This window comes from Bactrocera dorsalis, chromosome 2 (assembly GCF_023373825.1).
Source record: "Bactrocera dorsalis isolate Fly_Bdor chromosome 2, ASM2337382v1, whole genome shotgun sequence".
NCBI classification, from domain to species: domain Eukaryota; kingdom Metazoa; phylum Arthropoda; class Insecta; order Diptera; family Tephritidae; genus Bactrocera; species Bactrocera dorsalis.
In genome coordinates this window covers 24,416,519-24,437,773 of record NC_064304.1, presented here as the reverse complement: position 1 = coordinate 24,437,773, position 21,255 = coordinate 24,416,519, and the positions used below count along the sequence as shown (strand labels likewise).

Genomic DNA, 21,255 nt, shown 5'->3' with positions numbered 1-21,255 from the left:
GTATCGATTCACACGCTTTTGGAAGGTGAAGAAAAACCCCCCCAATTAATCCATATTTTCAATCTCTCATCAAATTTGCGAATAAAGCATCCAAAAGAACTACTAATGGGAATTTAGATGGACCGAATGTAGGTACCCTGTCAATCGAAGAACCCTTTATCCCGAACATTGATATTGGACAGACAGTCTAAACACATAGCATTAAGCCGATTCTTCGGCAATAAACAATCCTTACCTAAACAACAACACAAAGTAAATGCGAAATTTAATAAAACGACCCAACATTATTAACCACACAATGCATATATCAAAATCGAATGTATAATTCAAAAATTACTTAGAACTCTCGACTCTACAAGTATTACCTCATCCAACATACGATCCCATGGCAGAGCCCGTAGCATCACTTCAGCATCAGAAAACGAAGCAATGTCTCGACACACGAGTAATGTTTACCACCACACGATCCGAGCAACCACCACCACCCACGGATAGTTCTATCAATACTCACTGTTATGTAGGTTGCGAAGTAAGCGGGGTGATTGGCAACTTGCTCTACAAACTCATCATTGCAAAAACCACAAAAACTACTAGATCACCACTAAACATCGCTATTGCGTTAATTGATTAACTGAGTTACATAAAATGAAAGGATATACAAGCAGGAATTTGTATACCACCTGCAATGAGAAGAATACTCTTCCACCGTTATTCAGCCAACAAACTAAAAGAAAGAAACTAAAACTTAAACTTTTCTATGGAGACTCAATCTCCATACTTACTCGCTCTTGAAACTCTTATAGACAAAGTGAATATCTATTTGTAGTGCGTTGACTTGTAAAATAAGGTTCTGCGCACTTATAATCCCGAACTTCAAATGAGGATGAGTATCTTCATTTGGAAAGCTGCTCGATCATCACACAAGTACTACCCGATGGGTGGAACTTTGGTGAATAAGTTCTGTTTGACCGTCAATTTAACAGCAAGAATTAATGTTGGAGCCTGAAGTAGATTCTACCCACACATCATCAGAAGCGGATTGCTTAACCCAGACAATTTCAGAGTAAAAGCGCAAAGTAGAGCATCTGGCTGGACATTAACTGGTCCATATAATAGTCAACAATCCTGAGTATACTCGCACTTTTGATCACTCAAACTGAATTTTATCAATTAGTACACCCCACTAAGCTAAATTAATTTCGGCGATACTACAAGGTGGTCGGGACGATTAAGGCAAAAAATAAACACAACAAATAAGGCAATGAAGAAACATTGTTTACACATACCCACACAAATATAACCAAATGTGTCTACACTACCCATAATATACCACAATATTGAATTTTATAATGTTCACACTAAAACTAATTGTCTTTATTTAAAATTGGTCCCATTCGTCGTGTAGTTATTTATTTTTTTGATTTAAGAAAGTAAGCCTTCACACGATCACCGATCTTGCTGGCCACCACACACTCGTGACCACGATAGGCCCATACATCGGCACTGCTGCCTTCTAAGTTTTTATCCAAGCAACCCTCAACAATGGCAAGGGCCTCAGCCTCATCCAAATCCATTTTAAATTGCTTTGCAACACGATCGGCATTATAGCCTTCACGCTCGCAGAAGACACCCAATTTCTTTACGGTACAAAGCAAGACCTTTCGCGCCGGTTCTTCATCAGTATATTCAAAGTTCTTAATTTTTTGGAGTTGTTCCTCGCTGAGTGGGTATTCCTTAAAGCATTCTTGGCGGATAGCATTAAGCTCTGCCATATTTTTCGGTCTCCATTCATCTTCAGCGTAAGTCTAAAAGATAGATTACGTAAAGTAAATTAACGGTGTATTTCAGTTTGTATCTATGTAAGTACATATGTATGAGGTGTACGTATGTATGGCATGTATGTTAGAGCGGGTCGATTTTTATCTTTAAAAACGCGTATGGGGTTAATGTTCTACGGACAGACAGTTTTAAAAATCTATATGAACGATTGTATGCGAGATATGTGATACAGTTGTCCGATTTTAATGATCAACGATAAATGATCATATAATATCAAAGTGCAACTACGTAGTAAATTTCATTCGGATATCTCGAAAACTGGCGACCAAAGTTTTATGATTCTTTAAAAGCCGCCGATTTTAGACCCATATTCTCTTAGACGAAGTTGTTCAGAATGATTTGTAGAACATTTCCCACATACGCGATTTTTTTGTTTTTGTTTTTGGTTCTTTGTTAATCAACAGTACCTGTGTAACAACTGCAAGGATCACAAGGAAGAATTTCATTTTGGATTTCCTTTTTTGAATTTCGAATGACTATTCGCGTTAGACTTAATGCACAACTGATTAATGGAATTATTGGCATTTCAAATTTATACATTCAGTTCGGTTGATGAGCGAGCAAATGCACATTTAATTTTTCTCATACTTTGTTGTTTAAACGATCTACGATCACTAATGACGCGTAACCGTCAGATGAAGAAAACAAGTATAGTCCCCGCAACTTAATTCGAGGGTGTAACGAGTAAGGAAGTGGTAAATTCGGGTGTTACTGAATATTTTTTACTCTCGCAATCTGCAGGGATCAAATGAGGGGAAATACCTTCGGTGTTGGGAAGTACTTTACATTAAAAAGTGTTGCGAAAGAATTAAAAATTCATTATTTAAAGAAATTGTGACTGAATTACAATCCAATTTGGTCTGTTATTAAGTTATATTATAGGCCACAGACTCACTTAGTTTTATTACTATATACTCGTATTACTTCGCGTCAACTAAATACGCTTATACCTGCACGGACACACAAGCAAATAGTCACTCGGTTTTCAAATCGTTTCGTCAAAGTCACCATTTATATATAAACTATATCTATCTCACTCTGTTTTAGGTGATACAAACAACCGTTAGATGATCAAAACTATTATACTCTGTAGCAACATGTTGCAAGAGCATAAAAATGTTGCGGAAGTATTCAACCTTAATTATTCGATAAAAGCATGAAATGATTGCAATCAAATTCGGTATATTATTAACTTATATTACAGCTATTTTAGTCTCATTACGAAAATATTGTTTAATGTTTTTGCAAATTAACACATGTTCAAGTGTGATCACTGATGCGTATTATTCGGTCAGCTTTTTTTCGATGTGTCACATTGTGCCGTGAAGTAAGAGAAATAAGTTCCCAGTATAAGAAACGTTTTCCTTTCTAACGAATCATCTGAAATATTAAAAAACTTCAGGTGTAACCGAATATTTTACATTCTTTCAAATTAGAGTAATTAAAAAATGTTGCGAAAGAATTCAAGTTGTTTTATTTTACAAAATCGTGAATGAATTACAATTAAAAGTATATTCTTATTAACTTACTACAAAAATACTAATACTTTGATCATAATTTCTAAGTTCTTAATTTATTCTTCGAAATCTATATCGTCGCCTTCAAAGTAATTCTCCTTGGTCCAAACACACTTGTGTCAAAGTGGTTGCCAATCTTCGAAGCAGTAGCTACAGTCAATCTCCGGAATAAAGTTCTCAAAAACTATCGCCGAAGGCCTTTTCCAACATTGTGAACGTTTTGGCATCAAAAATTTGACTTCCCACACAAAATATAATGGAACTTCTTAGTTGAATAATTTCACTCATCGACGAAATCGTGAATTATCGTGTTTCTTCGAGCAAAGTTTTAATATTCCCAAATATAGAGCCTTCCTTATCACCTATTGAACAGTCGATAAGTTCATTTTAACACCAGTATTTGCACGGATCATAACGGTCGATGCATGGGAGTTTTAAAATAAAACTTAACCACGCAATTATACTACTTAATAAAATATGCTTTATTGTTCAACGAAAGGCAATTCTAGTAATTTAATGTTTTTTGGCTTCCTTCTTGAGATTTTGAATGTAAGCTTTCACACGTTCACCGAGCTTGCTGGCCATCACACACTTGTGAATACGATAGGCCCATACATCAGCGCTGCTACCCTCGACGTTCTTGTCTGCGCAACCCTCAGCGATGATAGTGACTTCAGCTTCATCTAAATTTATGTTGAATTGCTTGGCAACTCGATCGGCATGATAACCCTCATGTTCGGTGAAGATACCCACTGCCTTTGTGACACAAAGCAAGTACTTGCGTAGGGCCTCTTCCTCGGGATATTCGAAGATCCTAAATTTTTGGAGTTGTTCCTCGCTAAGTGGGAAATCCTTAATGCATTCTTGGCGGATAACGCTAACTTCTGCATCATTTTTCGGCATCCATTCATCTTCAGCGTATGCCTAAAAAAGAGATTATATAATGTATAGTAACGGTGTTATTTATTTGCGTGATGTACGTACGTACCAGTGTAACGACTGCAAGCATCACAATGAAGAATTTCATTTTGGATTTTGGCTTGATTGACTTTCTCCGCTGGACTCAGCGCACAACTGATGTATATAACTATTGCAATCCCATATTTATACCTCCAACTCGGTTGGTGTATTTAGCGATCTTCTTAACTTAAGCTTGTTTTGATTATTTTTTTTAATTTATTCACTTAAATTTATATACCACAACATACATACTTACGTACACACAAACCTTATCTCATTAATAGCTTCCAAAAAGTGACTTGAGCATCGGTTATTGATACATTTCTAACCGAATTTCAAATTTGTGGAATCGTTGGGAATGGTGGAAAATGCTTATGGTAATTCAGTTTTATCAAAAGAAAAACAAACCTACGAGTAGTGCAAATCCTTCAAAGGCGGTCGAGAGATCGTTGAAGATATGCCTCGTTTTCGACCTCTTCGACTGAGGAAAGTATTAAAAGAAGAAGGATATGGTGCTTAATATGAGCTCGACATCTCACACGAATCCGTTCGAATGACTTTGGTGGATACTTTGGGTATGAAACACGTTCTTGCTCGACTCGTCTCGTTAAAGCTCAGCCTTTTTTCAAAAAGAGAACCGTAAACAGGTCTCTTTGGGTTTGCTTGATCGTGTGAATCCGATCCCACATTCATGGAGAGTATTCTATCTGCCCATAAAACATAGGTTTATGAATTCGACATGCAAACAAGTCAACAATCATCGGAATGGAGCGAACAAAACGAGCCGAAACCAAAAAAAAAAAAACAAAACATGCTAAACCCGCTCAAAAATCGAAGTGATGGTCTTCGGTTTTTTCGATATTCCTGGTTTGGTGCATCATGAATTTGTTCTAGAGGTACCATCGATCAATAAGGAGTTCCATTTGCCGTATTAAGACGTTTACGCGAGAACATCCGACGAAAACTGCCGGAATTGTGAAGCAGCAATTCATGGATTTTACACGATGATAATGTACCATCGCATCGAGCCACGATTGTGAACGAATTTGAAGCCATTGATCAACCGGCTTATTCACCAGATTTAGGTCCGTGTGATTTTGTCTTGTTCCGAAACTGAAATTGCCTCTCCGTGGAACCCGTTTTCACACCCGAATCGAAATATACACACATCTAGTGGGGTTACTTTGAAGAAGGCGACAAAATAAATATTGAAGAATAATTAAATATTTTGCTCTTTATTTGCAATTTCCAGGTATCACAATGTAAACTCGGCTATAAACGCGTAAGTCCGATATTGGAAAATCTTATTGAATCCAAGTGCGATATGGGTATTGAGAGCTTTTCTCTTGCAAATGTATGAATTTTATCGATAAATTTAAATATTAAAAGAACAACGAAGTTGTCCAACCAAAAAGCTGGAGGCATTAATTCAATTTATTGAAAATAAATCTATGTGCACATTATTTATTCAACAGAAAAATAAGCTTGGGATTGAGATAATACTTTTTATTGGTATACGCATAAAACGCAAATTTTGATTACAAATGAAAAGTTCAAAGATTCTTAAGTGGAAAAAAGTCTTCTACTGGAAATCTTTTAATCACAATTACTGTGAAATACACTTTCGCCTCATATCAGGGCACTTTTATTCATGGTAATTATTTAATGGTTCTTAGAAGCAATTCATTGTTGAATGCTTATTTCACGTGAATATACAGTTCCAAGAAAGACATCGGTTCAAGACAGTTTATCAAACAAACAGATTGGTCAATAAATTTATAATTTATGTATGTATATACATACATACATATGTATGTATGATTTTTTTGAGACATCAATAATTGCTAACTATGTAAACATATATGCCGATATAGTAGAGCAGACACATCTGTTTTTTTTATTTTTTATTTTTTGTTAATTTGACCTCACGGCACAAGCGTCTTGGACCATCAAAAACAAATAAACCGCCAAGAAATAATGCGTCAGAATAAAATATGTATGTATGTATATGAAGTGACAGTACTTGCTTTTAATCATATTCATTTTATTATGTCTTATGCACATGTGCATACTCGCCTATTACACACGGCAACTTTTGTTTCGGCAACTCTTGGTTTATAGGCGAGGGGGCGACGAGGAGAGGAGAATCGCGCCGAGTTTTGTGTTCTTATTCGTAACAGTTCGCTGCGACGTTTTTCGGCATTCGTGTTCTTTCTTTCGTAGTACATAGTTGCATTTGAGTATATTTTTTTGAAATTAATATTTTGAATATATTTAAAAAATTTAATATCATCTTTTGGCAAATAATTTGCAAATATGTATACAGATATACATAATATAATATAAATATTTTAGAAAATGGAGTATGACGAAAAAATCGAATTAATTATAGATATTGTGAAATGTATGGAGAAAGCCATACAAATTGATTCAGACGATAGTGAAAAGGGTGATATACATATGTGAAAGTCTGTCATATAATCTTTGTTTCAATTTTGAATTATAAATAACATGTCTTTCTTAATTGACAGAACTGATTAATATATGTGGTAGAGTGGAAAAATATCTATAAGAAAAAAGAAACGACAATGGGTTAAAATAAAGAGTAGACAATGGGTTAAAGCAAGGTGAAAGAGAATGAGAAAAAAACTCGAACAGAGTTGCGCAACACAAGTTGTTCGTGTGAAGGTAATGGGCGACAGCAAAAGAGAATCGCCCGAGAATTAGCAACTTTTGTTGCCGCGTCTAATAATGGACATACATACATACAAACATACATTTAACGCACAGCTGTTCCCATAAAAGTGTGCAATTTAATTATTTTATAAAATTGCTGTTTGGAAAAATAAAAATATAATGACAAAACGTGCAGATACATACATATGTCTACTAATACTTTTATTCTTGCAAAATCTTGAAAATACAATAAGAACTATTTACACGCGGTCATTGTTCCGCTCTTAAATTGTTGCACGGTTATGACGTCATATGCATAAACCCACACCTCGTCGATAGTAATGATGCGTTTGATGAATGTAGAGTCCTCAATTAGCCTTCCTTTTGTGGCCTCTTCTCGACGACGAGTTTGCAAAAGATTTTTGGTACAATTCTACTATTGACATGCTTCATACCCCAAATATTAACCAAAATGTGTTAAATCGATCCAAAAGAGATATTGAGGTCTGTTGTTATTGCCAAAAGGATGATTTTCAAGCACTTTTTCTTTAAAGTTTTTATGTTATCGGCATTAACAGAGATGATTGTACGACCAGGTAAGCTTTTGATGACTTCGCGACCTTCATCGAAGGCTTTGTGCTACTCAAGTACTCGTATTCGTGATAAAGTAGACCCTCCCAAACTATTATGCAGCATTTTCAACCATACAGTAGCCATGATTTTATTTGAAACCCAAATTTTCAAGCAAACTCTTTCATCTCATGGTTATCATTGACAGACAAACTTGTCGCAACGCAAACAGCTGCGAAACTCACTAATTGACATATAGAGATCCCATAAAAGGTTGTACCAATCTGGGACAAAAATTTATTCATTCGGTTTACTGCCCGCAGTTTTTTTGGCTACCACTGGCACATTTTTAGAAGTCCAGACGCTGAACTAAATTTTCGACGGATTTTAAGCATAAATCGTCCGATACTTCTACAATTTCACATTCGATATTCGTACGAAGTTCATCAATCAACGCTGGCTTGTTGGCATAGATCATAGACTTGACGTAGCCTCACAGGAAATAGTCTAATCAGAGAATGTAAAGTATATCATATGTTTTAAGTTCTCTGGTCTAATGGTGTCAAACCGTACGACCGAGGCGGCCAATTGACTTGGCCATTTTGTGAGATAACACCTTCAACAAACTTGGTTTTCAATTAATCGATTGGGGCATTCGTTGTGTGGCTTGCGACGATCTCCTGTTGAAAACAGATATTATCCAAGTCCTTATCATCCAATTCGGGCCAAAAAATATTCGGTTGTCATTTAGCGGTAGCAATACCATTCACAGTAACGTGCCGGTCTTGATCATCATGGAAGAAGTATCATGATCATAATGCCCGCTCATAAACCGCACCAAACCGTAATTTTTTCGGGATGCAATTGTGACTCATGGAGTACGTGTGGATTGCTGCCACATATTTTGCTTATTGGCGAAATCATTTAGCCAGAAATGAACCTCATTGCTGAAGCTGATTTTTCGATGAAAATCCGGATCATTTTCAAGTTTTTGCTCCGCCCAATTCACGAACATACGACGATTCTGGTGACCAAGCGGTTTCAGTTCTTGCTCGACACTACGGGCACCTATTTGTCTCACTGGCACGGGAACATTTTTTCTATGTCTGTGGATGCACGAATATAACGACCACAAACATGAACACCTAGCGCACTTAAAGTTGAGGCCACTGACTCCGAATTTCGATATTTATTTTTAATAATTTCGACTAGTTGTTGGATCGTATATCGCATGATGGAATGGCAAACCTTACTGAAGAGAAATGTCAGAAGGGGTGCCGCTAACGGTCTACTTTTCTAGTGTCCTTTTGAAAACACCAACTATATTAGGCTGACGTTAATAAAATATACTTTATTGTTCAACGAAAGGCAGTTGTAGTAATTTAATGTTTTTTTGCTTCTTTTTTGAGATTTTGAATATAAACCCTCAAACGTTCACCGATCTTGCTGGCCATCACACACTTGTGACCACGATAGGCCCACACGTCAACGCTGCTACCCTCGGCGTTCTTGTCAGCGCAACCTTCAGTGATGACAGCAACCTCAGCTTCATCCAAATCCAATTTGAATTGCTTGGCGACACGATCGACATGATACCCCTCATGTTCGCTGAAGAAGCCCACTCCCTTAGCGGTACAAAGCATGTACTTTCGAATGGGCTCTTCATCGGGTTGTTGGAAGGTTGTGTATTTCTGAAGTTGTTCATTGTTAAGTGGGAAATCTTTGAGGCATTCCTTGACGATAACTTTAAGTTCTGCTTCAGTTTTCGGCACCCATTCATCTTTAGCGTATACCTAAAAGAGATATTATATAGCGTAAGTAACGGTATATATATAGTTTATATATGTATATATGTATATATATATAAATATGTATATACATATATATAAATATGTATGTATGCGGTGTACGTACCAGTGCAACGACTGCAAGGATCACAATGAAGAATTTCATTTTGAATTTTGGCTTGATTGACTTTCTCCGCTGGACTCAGCGCACAACTGATGTATAGAACTATTGCAATCCCATATTTATACCTCGAACTCGGTTGGTGTATTTAGCGATCTTCTTAACTTAAGCTTGTTTTGATTATATTTTTAATTTATTCACTTAAATTTATGTACCACTACATACATACTAACGCACTCACAAGACCTTATCTCATTAATAGCTTCCTGACTTGAGCACTGGTTATTGCTAGTACATGCGTATATTAAATATGTGTGAGTAAATTGCTTTTCTAGCTAATTCGGGTCAAAAGTGTACCTGATAAGTTTCTTGGTGAAGAAAGGTGAGATTAGGACAACTATAGACATTAGTGGGACTAACATACATTCAATGTTGCATACTCTAAATATTTGTAGATCCCACAAAATTTGTCAATCACTCTAAAAAAGCTGGAGTCGATTGGTCTAAAGAAATGTTAATAAAATACGATAGCAGTGCTTCGAAACCAGAATTAGACAACGTGACAAATGATGAATCGCGTATAAGTCGAATCCAACAAAATTAGTTCCAGCACGAAGCACTTCCAAGCAAATGTTTGCCTGTTTTTTTTTGGAAAAACTGGTTAAGACGCAAACATACCACTACGTAGAAGAGGAAATTCTGAATAGTATAGAACCATTTGTTTGCCAGTTTTCTTTCAAGACATCAGGAAAGCAAATTACAAATACGGATTCATTCACAGTATAGTCCTGACTTGTCACCGAATGACTTATGTATGTCTTGAACTAAGACATCAATGTATTTCAACACCTGAAGAGCTGTTTGATGCGTTCAGAAAGCGTGTTTTGGAGATACTTTTCTCAAAGTGGCAAAAGTACTTCGAATATAGGTTCAAACTCATATCATGTCATATCATTTTTATGTAGAAAACAAGTAAGGAAGGGCTAAGTTCGGGTGTCACCGAACATTTTATACTCTCGCATGATAAAGTGATAATCGAAATTTCATTATCCGTCATTTACCTATCATCATCGGTTCCTAATGTATATATTATACAGAGAAGGCATCAGATGGAATTCAAAATAGCGTTATATTGGAAGAAGGCGTGGTTGTGAACCGATTTCACCCATATTTCGTACATGTCATCAGGGTATTAAGAAAATATTATAATATCATTGAAATCGGTCGAGTAGTTCCTGAGATATGGCTTTTGGTCCATAAGTGGGCGACGCCACGCCCATTTTCAATTTAAAAAAAAAGTCTGGGTGCAGATTCCTTCTGCCATTTCATCCCTAAAATTTTGTATTTCTGACGTTTTTTTTTTAGTCGCTTAACGCACTTTTAGTGATTTTCAACATAACTTTGTATGGGAGGTGGGCGTGGTTATTATCCGATTTCTTCCATTTTTGAACTATATATGGAAATGCCTGAAGGAAACGACTCTATAGAGTTTGGTTGACATAGCTATAGTAGTTTTCAAGATATGTACAAAAAACTTGGTAGGGGGCGGGGCCACGCCCCCTTTTCCAAAAAAATTACGTCCAAATATGCCCCTCCCTAATGTGATCCTTTGTGCCAAATTTCACTTTAATATCTTTATTTATGGCTGAGTTATGACACTTTATAGGTTTTCGGTTTCCGCCATTTTGTGGGCGTGGCAGTGGACCGATTTTGCCCATCTTCGAACTTAACCTTCTTATGGAGCCAAGAAATACGTGTACCAAGTTTCATCATGATATCTCAATTTTTACTCAAGTTACAGCTTGCACGGACAGACGGACGGACGGACAGACAGACATCCGGATTTCAACTCTACTCGTCACCCTGATCACTTTGGTATATATAACCCTATATCTGACTCTTTTAGTTTTAGGACTTACAAACAACCGTTATGTGAACAAAACTATAACACTCTCTTTAGCAACTTTGTTGCGAGAGTATAAAAACGTGCACAAATGCCACTAAACATTTTTAGAAAATACAATAACAATTATTGCACATGTCCATTGTTTCGCTCTTAGATTGTCTCACAGTTACGACGTCATATCCATAAACCCACACCTCGTCGATAGTAATAATGCGTTTGATGAATGTAGAGTTCTCAATTAGCCTTCGTTTTGTGGCTTCTTCCCGACGGCGAGTTAGCAAAAGATTTTTGGTACGATTCTAGCATTGACATACTTCATACCCCAAATATTAACCAAAATGTTTTGAGTTGATCCAAAAGAGATATTGAGATCCGCTGTTATTGCCAAAAGCATGATTTTCAAGCACTTTTTCTTTAACGTTTTTATGTTATCGGCATTAACAGAGATGGTTGTACGACCAGGTAAGTTTTCGATGACTTCGCGACCTTCATTGAAGGCTTTGTGCTACTCAAGTACTCGTATTGGTGAAAAAGTAGACTCTCCAAAATTACAACGCAGCATTTACAATTATGCGGTAGCCATGATTCCATTAGCAACCCAAATTTGGAAAAAAATTGTTGATTCGGTTTTTGCGCGCAGTTTCTATGGACCTGTCCGGGTTAATTTTGATCACATAGTATTTTTCGAAACTAAGTATAAAATAACTTGCAAGAATCAAAGCCTGGGAAATGCTTTAAGCTGTGACACATCAACCAGAGGATGAGAATGCAAGGTATTTTATATATACATACATACATATGTACGTGTACTACGAGTATATATAACTCATACACTGACCGAAATATTCGACAAATGGTTTGGTAGAAAAACGAAAGTAATTATATGTTGTATATGGGAGTTGGGGTAGTATATATATATATATATGGACGTATATCTATATCGCTTAGTGAACAAAACTATAATACTCTGTAGCACCAAGTTGCAAGAGTATAATAAAACATAGCCACACAATTATAATACTTAATAAAATATAGTTTATTGTTCAATTTTTTGGTTCCTAGCCTTTAAACGTTCACCGATCTTGCTGGTCATCACACACTTGTGACCACGGTAGGCCCACACATCAACGCTGCTACCCTCGACGTTCTTGTCTGCGCAACCTTCAGTGATGGCAGCGACCTCAGCTTCATCTAAATCCAATTTGAATTGCTTGGCAACACGATCGACATGATAACCCTCATGTTCGCTGAAGAAGCCCACTCTCTTAGCGTTACAAAGCATGTACTTTCGAATGGGCTCTTCATTGGGTTGTTGGTAGGTTGTGTATTGCTGGAGTTGTTCATTGTTAAGATGGAAATCTTCGAGGCAATCCTTGACGATAGCTTGAAGTTCTGCTTCAGTTTTCGGCACCCATTCATCTTTAGCGTATACCTAAAAGAGATATTATATAGCGTAAATAACGGTATATATATAGTTTATATATGTATATATGTATATATATATAAATATGTATGTATGTGGTGTACGTACAAGTGCAATGACTGCAAGGATCACAATGAAGAATTTCATTTTGGAATTTGGCTTGATTGTCTTTCTCCGCTGGACTCAGCGCACAACTGATGTATAGAACTATTGCAATCCCATATTTATACCTCCAACTCGGTTGGTGTATTTAGCGATCTTCTTAACTTAAGCTTGTTTTGATTATATTTTTAATTTATTCACTTAAATTTATGTACATATGCACTCAAAAGACCTTATCACATTAATAGCTTCCAAAACCTGACTTGAGCATTGGTTATTGCTAGTACATGCGTATGTTAAATATGTACGTGTGAGTAAATTGCTTTTCTAGCTAATTCGGGTCAAAAGTTTACCTGATAAGTTTCTTGGTGAAGAAAGGTGAGATTAGGACAACTATAGACATTAGTGGGACTAACATACATTCAATGTTGCATACTCTAAATATTTGTAGATCCCACAAAATTTGTCAACCACTCTAAAAAGGCTGGAGTCGATTGGTCTAAAGAAATGTTAACAAGTAAGGAAGGGCTAAGTTCGGGTGTCACCGAACATTTTATACTCTCGCATGATAAAGTGATAATCGAGATTTCATTATCCGTCATTTACATATTTTTTTTATTTTGCTGTAAAATTAATTAGATTATTAGTTCCTGAGATATGGTTTTTGGTCCTTAAGTGGCAACGCCACGCCCATTTTCAATTTAAAAAAGAGCCTTGGTGCAGCATCCTTCTGCCATTTCTTCCGTAAAATTTAGTGTTTTTGACGTTTTTTGTTAGTCGTTTAACGCACTTTTAGTGATTTTCAACATAACCTTTGTATGGGAAGTGGGCGTGGTTATTATCCGATTTCTTCCATTTTTGAACTCTGTATGGAAATGCCTGAAGGAAACGACTCTATAGAGTTTGGTTGACGTAGCTATAGTAGTTTCTGAGATATGTACAACAAACGGGGCGGGGGGCGGGGCCACGCCCACTTTTCCAAAAAAAATTACGTCCAAATATGCCCCTCCCTAATGCGATCATTTGTGCTAAATTTCACTTTAATATCTTTATTTATGGCTTAGTTATGACACTTTATAGGTTTTCGGTTTCCGCCATTTTGTGGTCCATCTTCAAACTTAATCTTCTTATGGAGCCAAGAAATACGTGTACCAAATTCCATTATGATATCTCAATTTTTACTCAAGTTACAGCTTGCACGGACGGACGGACCGACAGACATCCGGATTTCAACTCTACTCGTCACCCTGATCACTTTGTTATATATGTTTAACCCTATATCTGACTCTTTTAGTTTTAGGACTTACAAACAACCGTTATGTGAACAAAACTATAATACTCTCCTTAGCAACTTTGTTGCGAGAGTATAAAAAAATACGGTAGCAGTGCACAGTGGTCGGTCTTGCATGGAATCAGCGGCCAAAAATACTTCCACTGCCTATATTAAAGTGAAACTTTTGCCAAAGCTTTTTAAAAACTTCCTCTCCCGTTTCCCACTCCGCCACCCCCCGATGGCAACAAATTTTAATTAATTATATTAAATTAAAAAAGTTGATGAACGAAAAAAGGAATTTTTCGAATATTATTCAGCTAAATCAAAAATTGATTCTAATAAAATTGATTTACTTTTGCATGATAGTTTCTTTGACTGGTAACGAAAGGATCTAAGCTCAAAAGCAATCGGCTTAGCAAGTCCTAATTTGTTCTTTCGGGTATGATGGAGTCGATACATCTTCACGTCCTTATTGCTTGACTTAGCAGATTCTTATGAGAGTTCTCCAATTGAAACTGGTGCATATTGAATAACATCAGGACTATTTTGAAGTTAATCTAGCAGAAATCTAGTGTATTTAGGGTTTGATTCCTTTTGAAATTGAGTTCGAATAGGATGGCAATAGCGGGTGGACGAAGATCTGCAGTTTTTCTAATATGTAAAAAAAAGTTCTTCTGGAAATCTTTTGACCACAATTACTGTGAAACTACACTCTCGCTCATAGTGGCAGTTCACAGCAGGCAAGTCTTATCAGAGCACTTTTATTCATGGTATTTATTTAATACCATAGTTTTTAGAAGAAATTCATTGTTGATGGCTTAGCTCACGTCGTTATATACTTGTAGTTCCAAGGAAGACAGTCCATCGGTTCGAAACAGCTTATCAAACAAACAGATTGGTGAATAAATTCATAACTCATATGTGCATATATGTAAGTATGTATGAATATATTTTTTGAGAGGTCAATAATTGCTAACTGTATGCATATGCATACATATGTATCTCACCAACAACAAATAAACCGCCAAAAAATAATTCATCAGAATAAAATATATAAACTGACAATATTTGCTTTTAATCGCATTTGAAGCTGATATATTCTTATTAAGTCTTATACTCATATACATACATATGTACATCCATATTTAAGGCACAGCTGTTCCCATAAAAGTGTGCAATTTAAATATTTTCTAAAATTGCTGTTCGGAAAAATAAAAATATAACGGGAAAAGTGCACAAATGTCACTAAACATTTTTTGAAAATACAATAACAATTATTGCACATGTCCATTGTTCCGCTCTTAAATTGTTGCACGGTTATGACGTCATATCCATAAACCCACACCTCGTCACCAGTAATGATGTGTTTGGTGAATGTAGAGTTCTCAATTAGCCTTCCTTTTGTGGTTTATTCTCGATCGCGTTTTTGCAAAAGATTTTTGGTACGATTCTACTATTGACATGTTTCATACCCAAAACATTAACCACAATGTTTTGAGTTGATCCAAAAGAGATATTGAGATCCGCTGTTATTGCCAAAAGGATGATTTTCAAGCACTTTTTCTTTAAAGTTTTTATGTTATCGGCATTAACAGAGATGATTGTACGACCAGGTAAGTTTTCAATGACTTCGCGACCTTCATTGAAGACTTTGTGCTACTCAAGTACTCGTATTCGTGATAAATAAAATATAGTAGACTCTACAAAACTACAATACAGCATTTTCAATGATGCGGTAGCCATGATTCCATTAGATATCCAAATTTGGAAAAAAAATTGTTGATTCGCTTTTTGCGCGCAGTTTCTATGGACCTGTCCGGTTTAATTTTGATCACATAGTATTTTTCGAAACTAAGTATAAAATAACTTGCAAGAATCAAAGCCTGGGAAATGCTTTAAGCTGTGACACATCAACCAGAGGATAAGAATGCAAGGTATTTTATATATACATACATACATACGTGTACGACGAGTATATATAACTCATACAGTGACCGAAATATTCGACAAAAGGTTTGGTAGAAAAACGAAAGTAATTATATGTTGTATATGGGAGTTGGGGTAGTATATATATATATAGATATATATGTATGGACGTATATCTATATCGTTTAGTGAACAAAACTATAATACTCTGTAGCAACAAGTTGCAAGAGTATAATAAAACATAGCCACACAATTATAATACTTAATAAAATATATATAGTTTATTGTTAAATTTTTTGGTTCCTAGCCTTTAAACGTTCACCGATCTTGCTGGTCATCACACACTTGCGACTACGATAGGCCCACACATCAACGCTGCTACCCTTGACGATCTTGTCTGCGCAACGCTCAGCGATGGCAGCGACCTCAGCTTCATGAAAATCTATTTGGAATTGCTTAGCAATCCGATCGGCATGATAACCCTCATGTTCGCTGAAGAAACCCGCTTTCTTAATGGCACACAGCATGCGCTTGCGAAGGGACTCTTCATCGGGATGTTGGTAGGTTGTATATTTCTGGACTTGTTCATTGCTAAGTGGGAAATCTTTTATGCAATCTTTGGCGATTACTTTAAGTTCTGCTTCAGTATTCGGCACCCATTCATCTTTAGCGTATGCCTAAAAGATATATTATATAGCGTAAGTAACGGTATATATATAGTTTATATATGTATATACATATATATATAAATATGTATGTATGCGGTGTACGTACCAGTGCAACGACAGCAAGGATCACAATGAAGAACTTCATTTTGGATTTTGGCTTGATTGACTTTCTCCGCTGGACTCTGCGCAAAACTGATGTATAGAACTATTGCAATCCCATATTTATACCTCCAATTCGGTTGGTGTATTTAGCGATCTTCTTAACATAAGCTTCTTTTGATTATATTTTTAATTTATTCACTTAAATTTATGTACTACCACATACGTACTTACAATACCTTATCTCCTTATATTCCCATAAAACTGACTTGTGCATCGGTTGTTGATGTACATGTGCATATTTTTACTAAGGGTAAGTAAATTGCTTTTCTAGCTAATTCGGGTCAAACGTGTGCCTCTTGTATCAAATTTTGTATTTCTTACCAAATTTCGTTTGCGGAATCGTAACGTTGGAATGTTGGAAGATGCTTACGGTGATTCAGTTTTTCCGACCTCTTCAACTGTTGAAAATAGAATATTAAAAGATTGAAAGAAATTGTGCTTGAAAATCGGCAGGCACGTCTTAGCGACATGGCAAAAGAGCTCGACATTTCTTGCGAGTCCGTTCGATTGACTTTGGTTGGTATTTTGGGTATGAAACACGTTCTTGCTCGACTCGCCTCGATAAAGCAAAGCCTTTTTCAAAAAAAAAGGTCTCGTTGGGTTTGGGTTTGCCATTCCGATCTCACATTCATGGAGAGCATTCTATTTGCCTATGAAACATGGTTTTATCAATTTGAAATGCAAACAAGTTAACAATCATCGGAATGGAGGGAACAAAACGAGCCGAAACCAAAAAAAAAAACATGCCATCACCTAACGTTTATTTATAACTCTTTTTCGAAATTTTAAGCAATCATCCCATTTGGAAAACTTCCTACACTGATGGTCCAAAGCACAATAATATTGTTAACACCACCATCCTTCGTCTCGGTTTTTACAACAGAAGCAATCCTTCCCGCTTGCCAGATAGCATAAAAGAGTAGAGACAAGCATATAATCTTCAGTGACTCTTTATATTCGCTCAAAGCTATCCTTAACGTAAATTTTTCTGACCAAACGATTTGCCAAACCAGAGATATACTTACCGCCAATGTAGAAAACATTAAACTCGCACGGATTCCCAGTCATATCGGCATACCAGGGAACACTCAAGCAGAGTCCAAAGCAAAATTAGCAACTATATCTCTCTTAGAACTTATAAATAGCATTGACAATAATGACATCAGAAATGTAGCCAAAATATTTTATCGTGAAGCCGAAATAGCCAGTTACTCGCACTACTACAAAAACATAAAGCCCTATCGATGTCCTCCAATCTTTCCTAAAATAATATCCAAGAGACACACCAGACTAACTCACAAACATTTATTGGAAACGACCCTACAGCTAGTCTGCCTATACTGCAACTTGGAGAATTTTACAGTCCAACATTTAATAGAAAACTGTCGATCATTAGAATATGTCAGACTAGAGCTAAATAACCCTAATTTAAGTGAATTGTTAACAAATTTAACACATTCTAACATTAGAGTCTTTATTAAATTTATATGTAAGTTAAACATCTATTTTGAAGTGTGATAATGTAATACAATTAGTTCAGAAGATTTATCTAATAAGTTATGAAGTTATGAAGAATGAATGGCTTTAATCACTAAAGCTAACACTTTTTGGTTTGTTAAGGTTTAATTTTATTATTCTTTTCATAAATAATAATAATAACAAAATTCAATGAAGGAGCTGCAGGTCATCCCAAACAGCGTTCTTATTAAAGGTGTTTCGAGGACTAGAGAAATAGAATCATACTTATAACATCTGGTGGTGATTACTTCGAAGGCGAATAAATATTGATAAATAATTAAAAATTTTACGTTTCATTTACAATTTCGGGTATCACAATGTATGTGATATTAACTCAACTTAACCTATTTTTATTATATATTAGCATTAGTGGGACTAGCATACATTCAATATTGAATAAACATTTGACTCTAAATATTTGTTCACGTTAGATTCCACACAATTTGTCAATCACTCTAAAAAGGCTGGAGTTGTTTAGTCGAAAGAAATGTTAAAAAATACGAAAGCAGTTTCGAAGCACATGGATTAGACAACGTGACAAATGATGAATCGCGAATAAGTCTAATCCAAAAAAAACTCGTTCGGGCGCTTCAGGCAAAGCGTCTACCTTTCGTTCGACTTCTTCAATATTCTCTTTGAGAAAATAATTCGAGCTGCAGAGCATAATCGAGCAGGTTCAATCTTCTGTTACAAGAGTGTACAGCTGCTGGCGTACGCCGATGATGTTGATATCATTGACCTCAACAACTGAACCGTTAATTCTGCTTCTCCAGACTGAATAAGGAAGGTAAGCGTATGGTTATGGTTGTGAACGGGGGGAAAAACGAAATGTCTCACAAACACTTACCGTTACAAACGGGGTTAGAACAGCCCTTGGTTGAATAAAATTCGAGTCAATTCCGGTGCGTAGAACCGACTGTCGTGGAAATTGTTGCAATAATTATCCGCATGACACTGGCCACCTCTTTGCATGCCCTGCCAGCCCTACTCATCTAACACCCCTTTACCTTTGGTCCAACGCCGTGGAAACAGCACGTTTCCTGTGCCTCCCGCTAGATGACGTCGACGACAACATGGATAACCCTTACCATCCTAACGGGAATTGATAACCGTTAGAACAACAACAAACAAAAATTCGTCGCTGTAGGGACTTCGCTCCCACGTCACTTTTATAACTTCAAAGTCGTAGATAATTTGGTCTGTCTTGAATCCAGCATTTACACCAACAACGACGTCTGCTTCGAAGTCTAACGCAGAATAATTCTTGCCAACAGGTGCTACTTCGGACTGAGTAGACTATTAAATAGCAAAGTCCTTTCTCGACGATCAAAGATCAAAATCAATAAGTCACTAATTATCCCCGTCCTGCTATATGGTGCAGAAGCATGGACAATGACAAAATGTGATGATTTTTATAGAGAAAACTTCTGCGGAAGATTCATAGTCTTTTGCACATTGCCAACGGTGAATACCGCAGTCGAGATATACGACGTAATTGACATAGGTAAGAGACATTGGCTACGATGGCTAGGTCATATCGCCCGAGCGGATGAAGACACTCCAGTTCTGAGAGTATTTGACGCAGTAACCGTTGGGGGGATGCAGAGGAACAGGAAGGCCTCCACTGCGTTGGAAAGACCAGGTGGAGAAAGACCTGGCTTCATTTGGAATCACCAATTGGTGCCACATTGCGAAAAGAAGAAACGACTGGCGCGCTATTGTTAACTCAGCTATAACCGCGTAAGCGGTGTCTACACCAGTAAAGAAGGAGAATACTTTTAAAAATAAAACGTAACCACACAATTATAATACTTAAGAAAATATACTTTATTGTTCAACGAAGGGCAGTTCTAGTTATTTAATGTTTCTTGGCTTCTTCTACGCTCTTTTGGATGTAAGCCTTCACACGTTCACCGATCTTGCTGGCCATCACACACTTGTGACCACGATAGGCCCACACATCAGCGCTGCTACCCTCGACGTTCTTGTCTGCGCAACCCTCAGCGATAGCAATGACCTCAGCTTCATCCAAATCCATTTTGAATTGCTTGGCAACACGATCGGCATGATAACCCTCATGTTCGCAGAAGACACCCAATTTCTTAGCGGTACAAAGCAAGTACTTGCGTACGGGCTCTTCATCGGGATATTCGAAGTTCTTCATTTTTTGAATGTATTCCTCGCTGAGTGGGAAATCCTTGATGCATTCCTGACGGATAGCCTTGATTTGGGCAACATTTTTCGGCACCCATTCTTCGTCGGCGTATGCCTAAAAGAGATATTATATAACGTAAGTAACGGTGTCTATATATTTTATGTATTTATATATTTATGTATATATATAAGTATGTATGTATTTATATAATATGTATGTATGTGGTGTACGAACCAATGCAACGACTGCAAGGATCACAATGAAGAATTTCATTTTGGATTTTGGCTTGATTGACTTTCTCCGCTGAACTCAGAACACAACTGATGTATAGAACTATTGCAATCCCATATTTATACATTCAGCTCGGTTGGTGAGCAGACAAATGCATTGACTCAATTTCATATTTTATTTGCTGTTTGATAGTTCGTCTGATCGGTTTGCTCTCACTACATGCCATACATGCATATGTATGTATGTATGTATGTATGTGTATACAGTGATCTTCTTAACTTAAGCTTGTTTTGATTATTTTTTGATTTATTGACTTAAATTTATTTACTACTACAAACATACATACATACATACTTACAATACCTTATCTCCTTGATACTCTCCAAAAACTGACTTGAGCATCGGTAACTGATAGTACACT

The 21,255-nt window shown here is 36.5% G+C and overlaps 5 protein-coding genes across 6 annotated transcripts; all 5 read right to left on the bottom strand.

Moving 5' to 3' along the window:
• Positions 1-1,254: 1,254 nt before the first annotated feature.
• On the bottom strand, positions 1,255-2,407 carry LOC105231041 (general odorant-binding protein 99a). Its single transcript, XM_011212124.3, has 2 exons — positions 2,247-2,407; positions 1,255-1,805 (listed from the first exon to the last, which is right to left on the bottom strand). The coding sequence occupies exons 1-2, from the start codon at positions 2,283-2,285 to the stop codon at positions 1,410-1,412; spliced, it is 435 nt and encodes a 144-aa protein (XP_011210426.1). The 5' UTR covers positions 2,286-2,407; the 3' UTR covers positions 1,255-1,409.
• A 1,407-nt stretch (positions 2,408-3,814) lies between these two features.
• LOC105231039 (general odorant-binding protein 99a) lies at positions 3,815-4,431 on the bottom strand. Its single transcript, XM_011212121.3, has 2 exons — positions 4,345-4,431; positions 3,815-4,280 (listed from the first exon to the last, which is right to left on the bottom strand). The coding sequence occupies exons 1-2, from the start codon at positions 4,381-4,383 to the stop codon at positions 3,870-3,872; spliced, it is 450 nt and encodes a 149-aa protein (XP_011210423.1). The 5' UTR covers positions 4,384-4,431; the 3' UTR covers positions 3,815-3,869.
• A 4,456-nt stretch (positions 4,432-8,887) lies between these two features.
• LOC105231037 (general odorant-binding protein 99a) lies at positions 8,888-9,630 on the bottom strand. Its single transcript, XM_011212119.4, has 2 exons — positions 9,477-9,630; positions 8,888-9,355 (listed from the first exon to the last, which is right to left on the bottom strand). The coding sequence occupies exons 1-2, from the start codon at positions 9,513-9,515 to the stop codon at positions 8,945-8,947; spliced, it is 450 nt and encodes a 149-aa protein (XP_011210421.2). The 5' UTR covers positions 9,516-9,630; the 3' UTR covers positions 8,888-8,944.
• Positions 9,631-12,388: 2,758 nt separating this feature from the next.
• LOC105231038 (general odorant-binding protein 99a-like) lies at positions 12,389-17,029 on the bottom strand. 2 transcript variants are annotated; one of them, XM_049448243.1, is made up of 3 exons: positions 16,875-17,029; positions 16,507-16,777; positions 12,389-12,537 (listed from the first exon to the last, which is right to left on the bottom strand). In XM_049448243.1, the coding sequence occupies exons 1-3, from the start codon at positions 16,911-16,913 to the stop codon at positions 12,413-12,415; spliced, it is 435 nt and encodes a 144-aa protein (XP_049304200.1). In that variant the 5' UTR covers positions 16,914-17,029; the 3' UTR covers positions 12,389-12,412. The 2 variants fall into 2 exon arrangements, with proteins under 2 accessions (XP_049304200.1, XP_049304199.1); XM_049448242.1 differs by lacking the exons at positions 16,507-16,777; positions 16,875-17,029 and adding an exon at positions 12,908-13,062 and having other exon boundaries at positions 12,389-12,808.
• Positions 17,030-20,251: 3,222 nt separating this feature from the next.
• On the bottom strand, positions 20,252-20,996 carry LOC105231035 (general odorant-binding protein 99a). Its single transcript, XM_011212118.4, has 2 exons — positions 20,838-20,996; positions 20,252-20,717 (listed from the first exon to the last, which is right to left on the bottom strand). Exons 1-2 carry the CDS (start codon positions 20,874-20,876, stop codon positions 20,307-20,309), a joined length of 450 nt encoding a protein of 149 aa, XP_011210420.1. The 5' UTR covers positions 20,877-20,996; the 3' UTR covers positions 20,252-20,306.
• Between the last annotated feature and the right edge of the window lie 259 nt (positions 20,997-21,255).

Bases quoted from the DNA above. Each gene is read 5' to 3' on its own strand.
- LOC105231041 (XM_011212124.3), bottom strand. From the start codon at position 2,285: ATGAAATTCTTCCTTGTGATCCTTGCAGTTGTTACACAG. The intron at 1,806-2,246 runs GTACTGTTGATT...TCTATCTTTTAG, and splicing joins TCCTTGCAGTTGTTACACAG to ACTTACGCTGAAGATGAATG.
- LOC105231039 (XM_011212121.3), bottom strand. From the start codon at position 4,383: ATGAAATTCTTCATTGTGATGCTTGCAGTCGTTACACTG. The intron at 4,281-4,344 runs GTACGTACGTAC...TCTCTTTTTTAG, and splicing joins TGCTTGCAGTCGTTACACTG to GCATACGCTGAAGATGAATG.
- LOC105231037 (XM_011212119.4), bottom strand. From the start codon at position 9,515: ATGAAATTCTTCATTGTGATCCTTGCAGTCGTTGCACTG. The intron at 9,356-9,476 runs GTACGTACACCG...TATCTCTTTTAG, and splicing joins TCCTTGCAGTCGTTGCACTG to GTATACGCTAAAGATGAATG.
- LOC105231038 (XM_049448243.1), bottom strand. From the start codon at position 16,913: ATGAAGTTCTTCATTGTGATCCTTGCTGTCGTTGCACTG. The intron at 16,778-16,874 runs GTACGTACACCG...TATATCTTTTAG, and splicing joins TCCTTGCTGTCGTTGCACTG to GCATACGCTAAAGATGAATG. The intron at 12,538-16,506 runs GTTGCGCAGACA...CCATCACTGAAG, and splicing joins GGTCGCTGCCATCGCTGAGC to GTTGCGCAGACAAGAACGTC.
- LOC105231035 (XM_011212118.4), bottom strand. From the start codon at position 20,876: ATGAAATTCTTCATTGTGATCCTTGCAGTCGTTGCATTG. The intron at 20,718-20,837 runs GTTCGTACACCA...TATCTCTTTTAG, and splicing joins TCCTTGCAGTCGTTGCATTG to GCATACGCCGACGAAGAATG.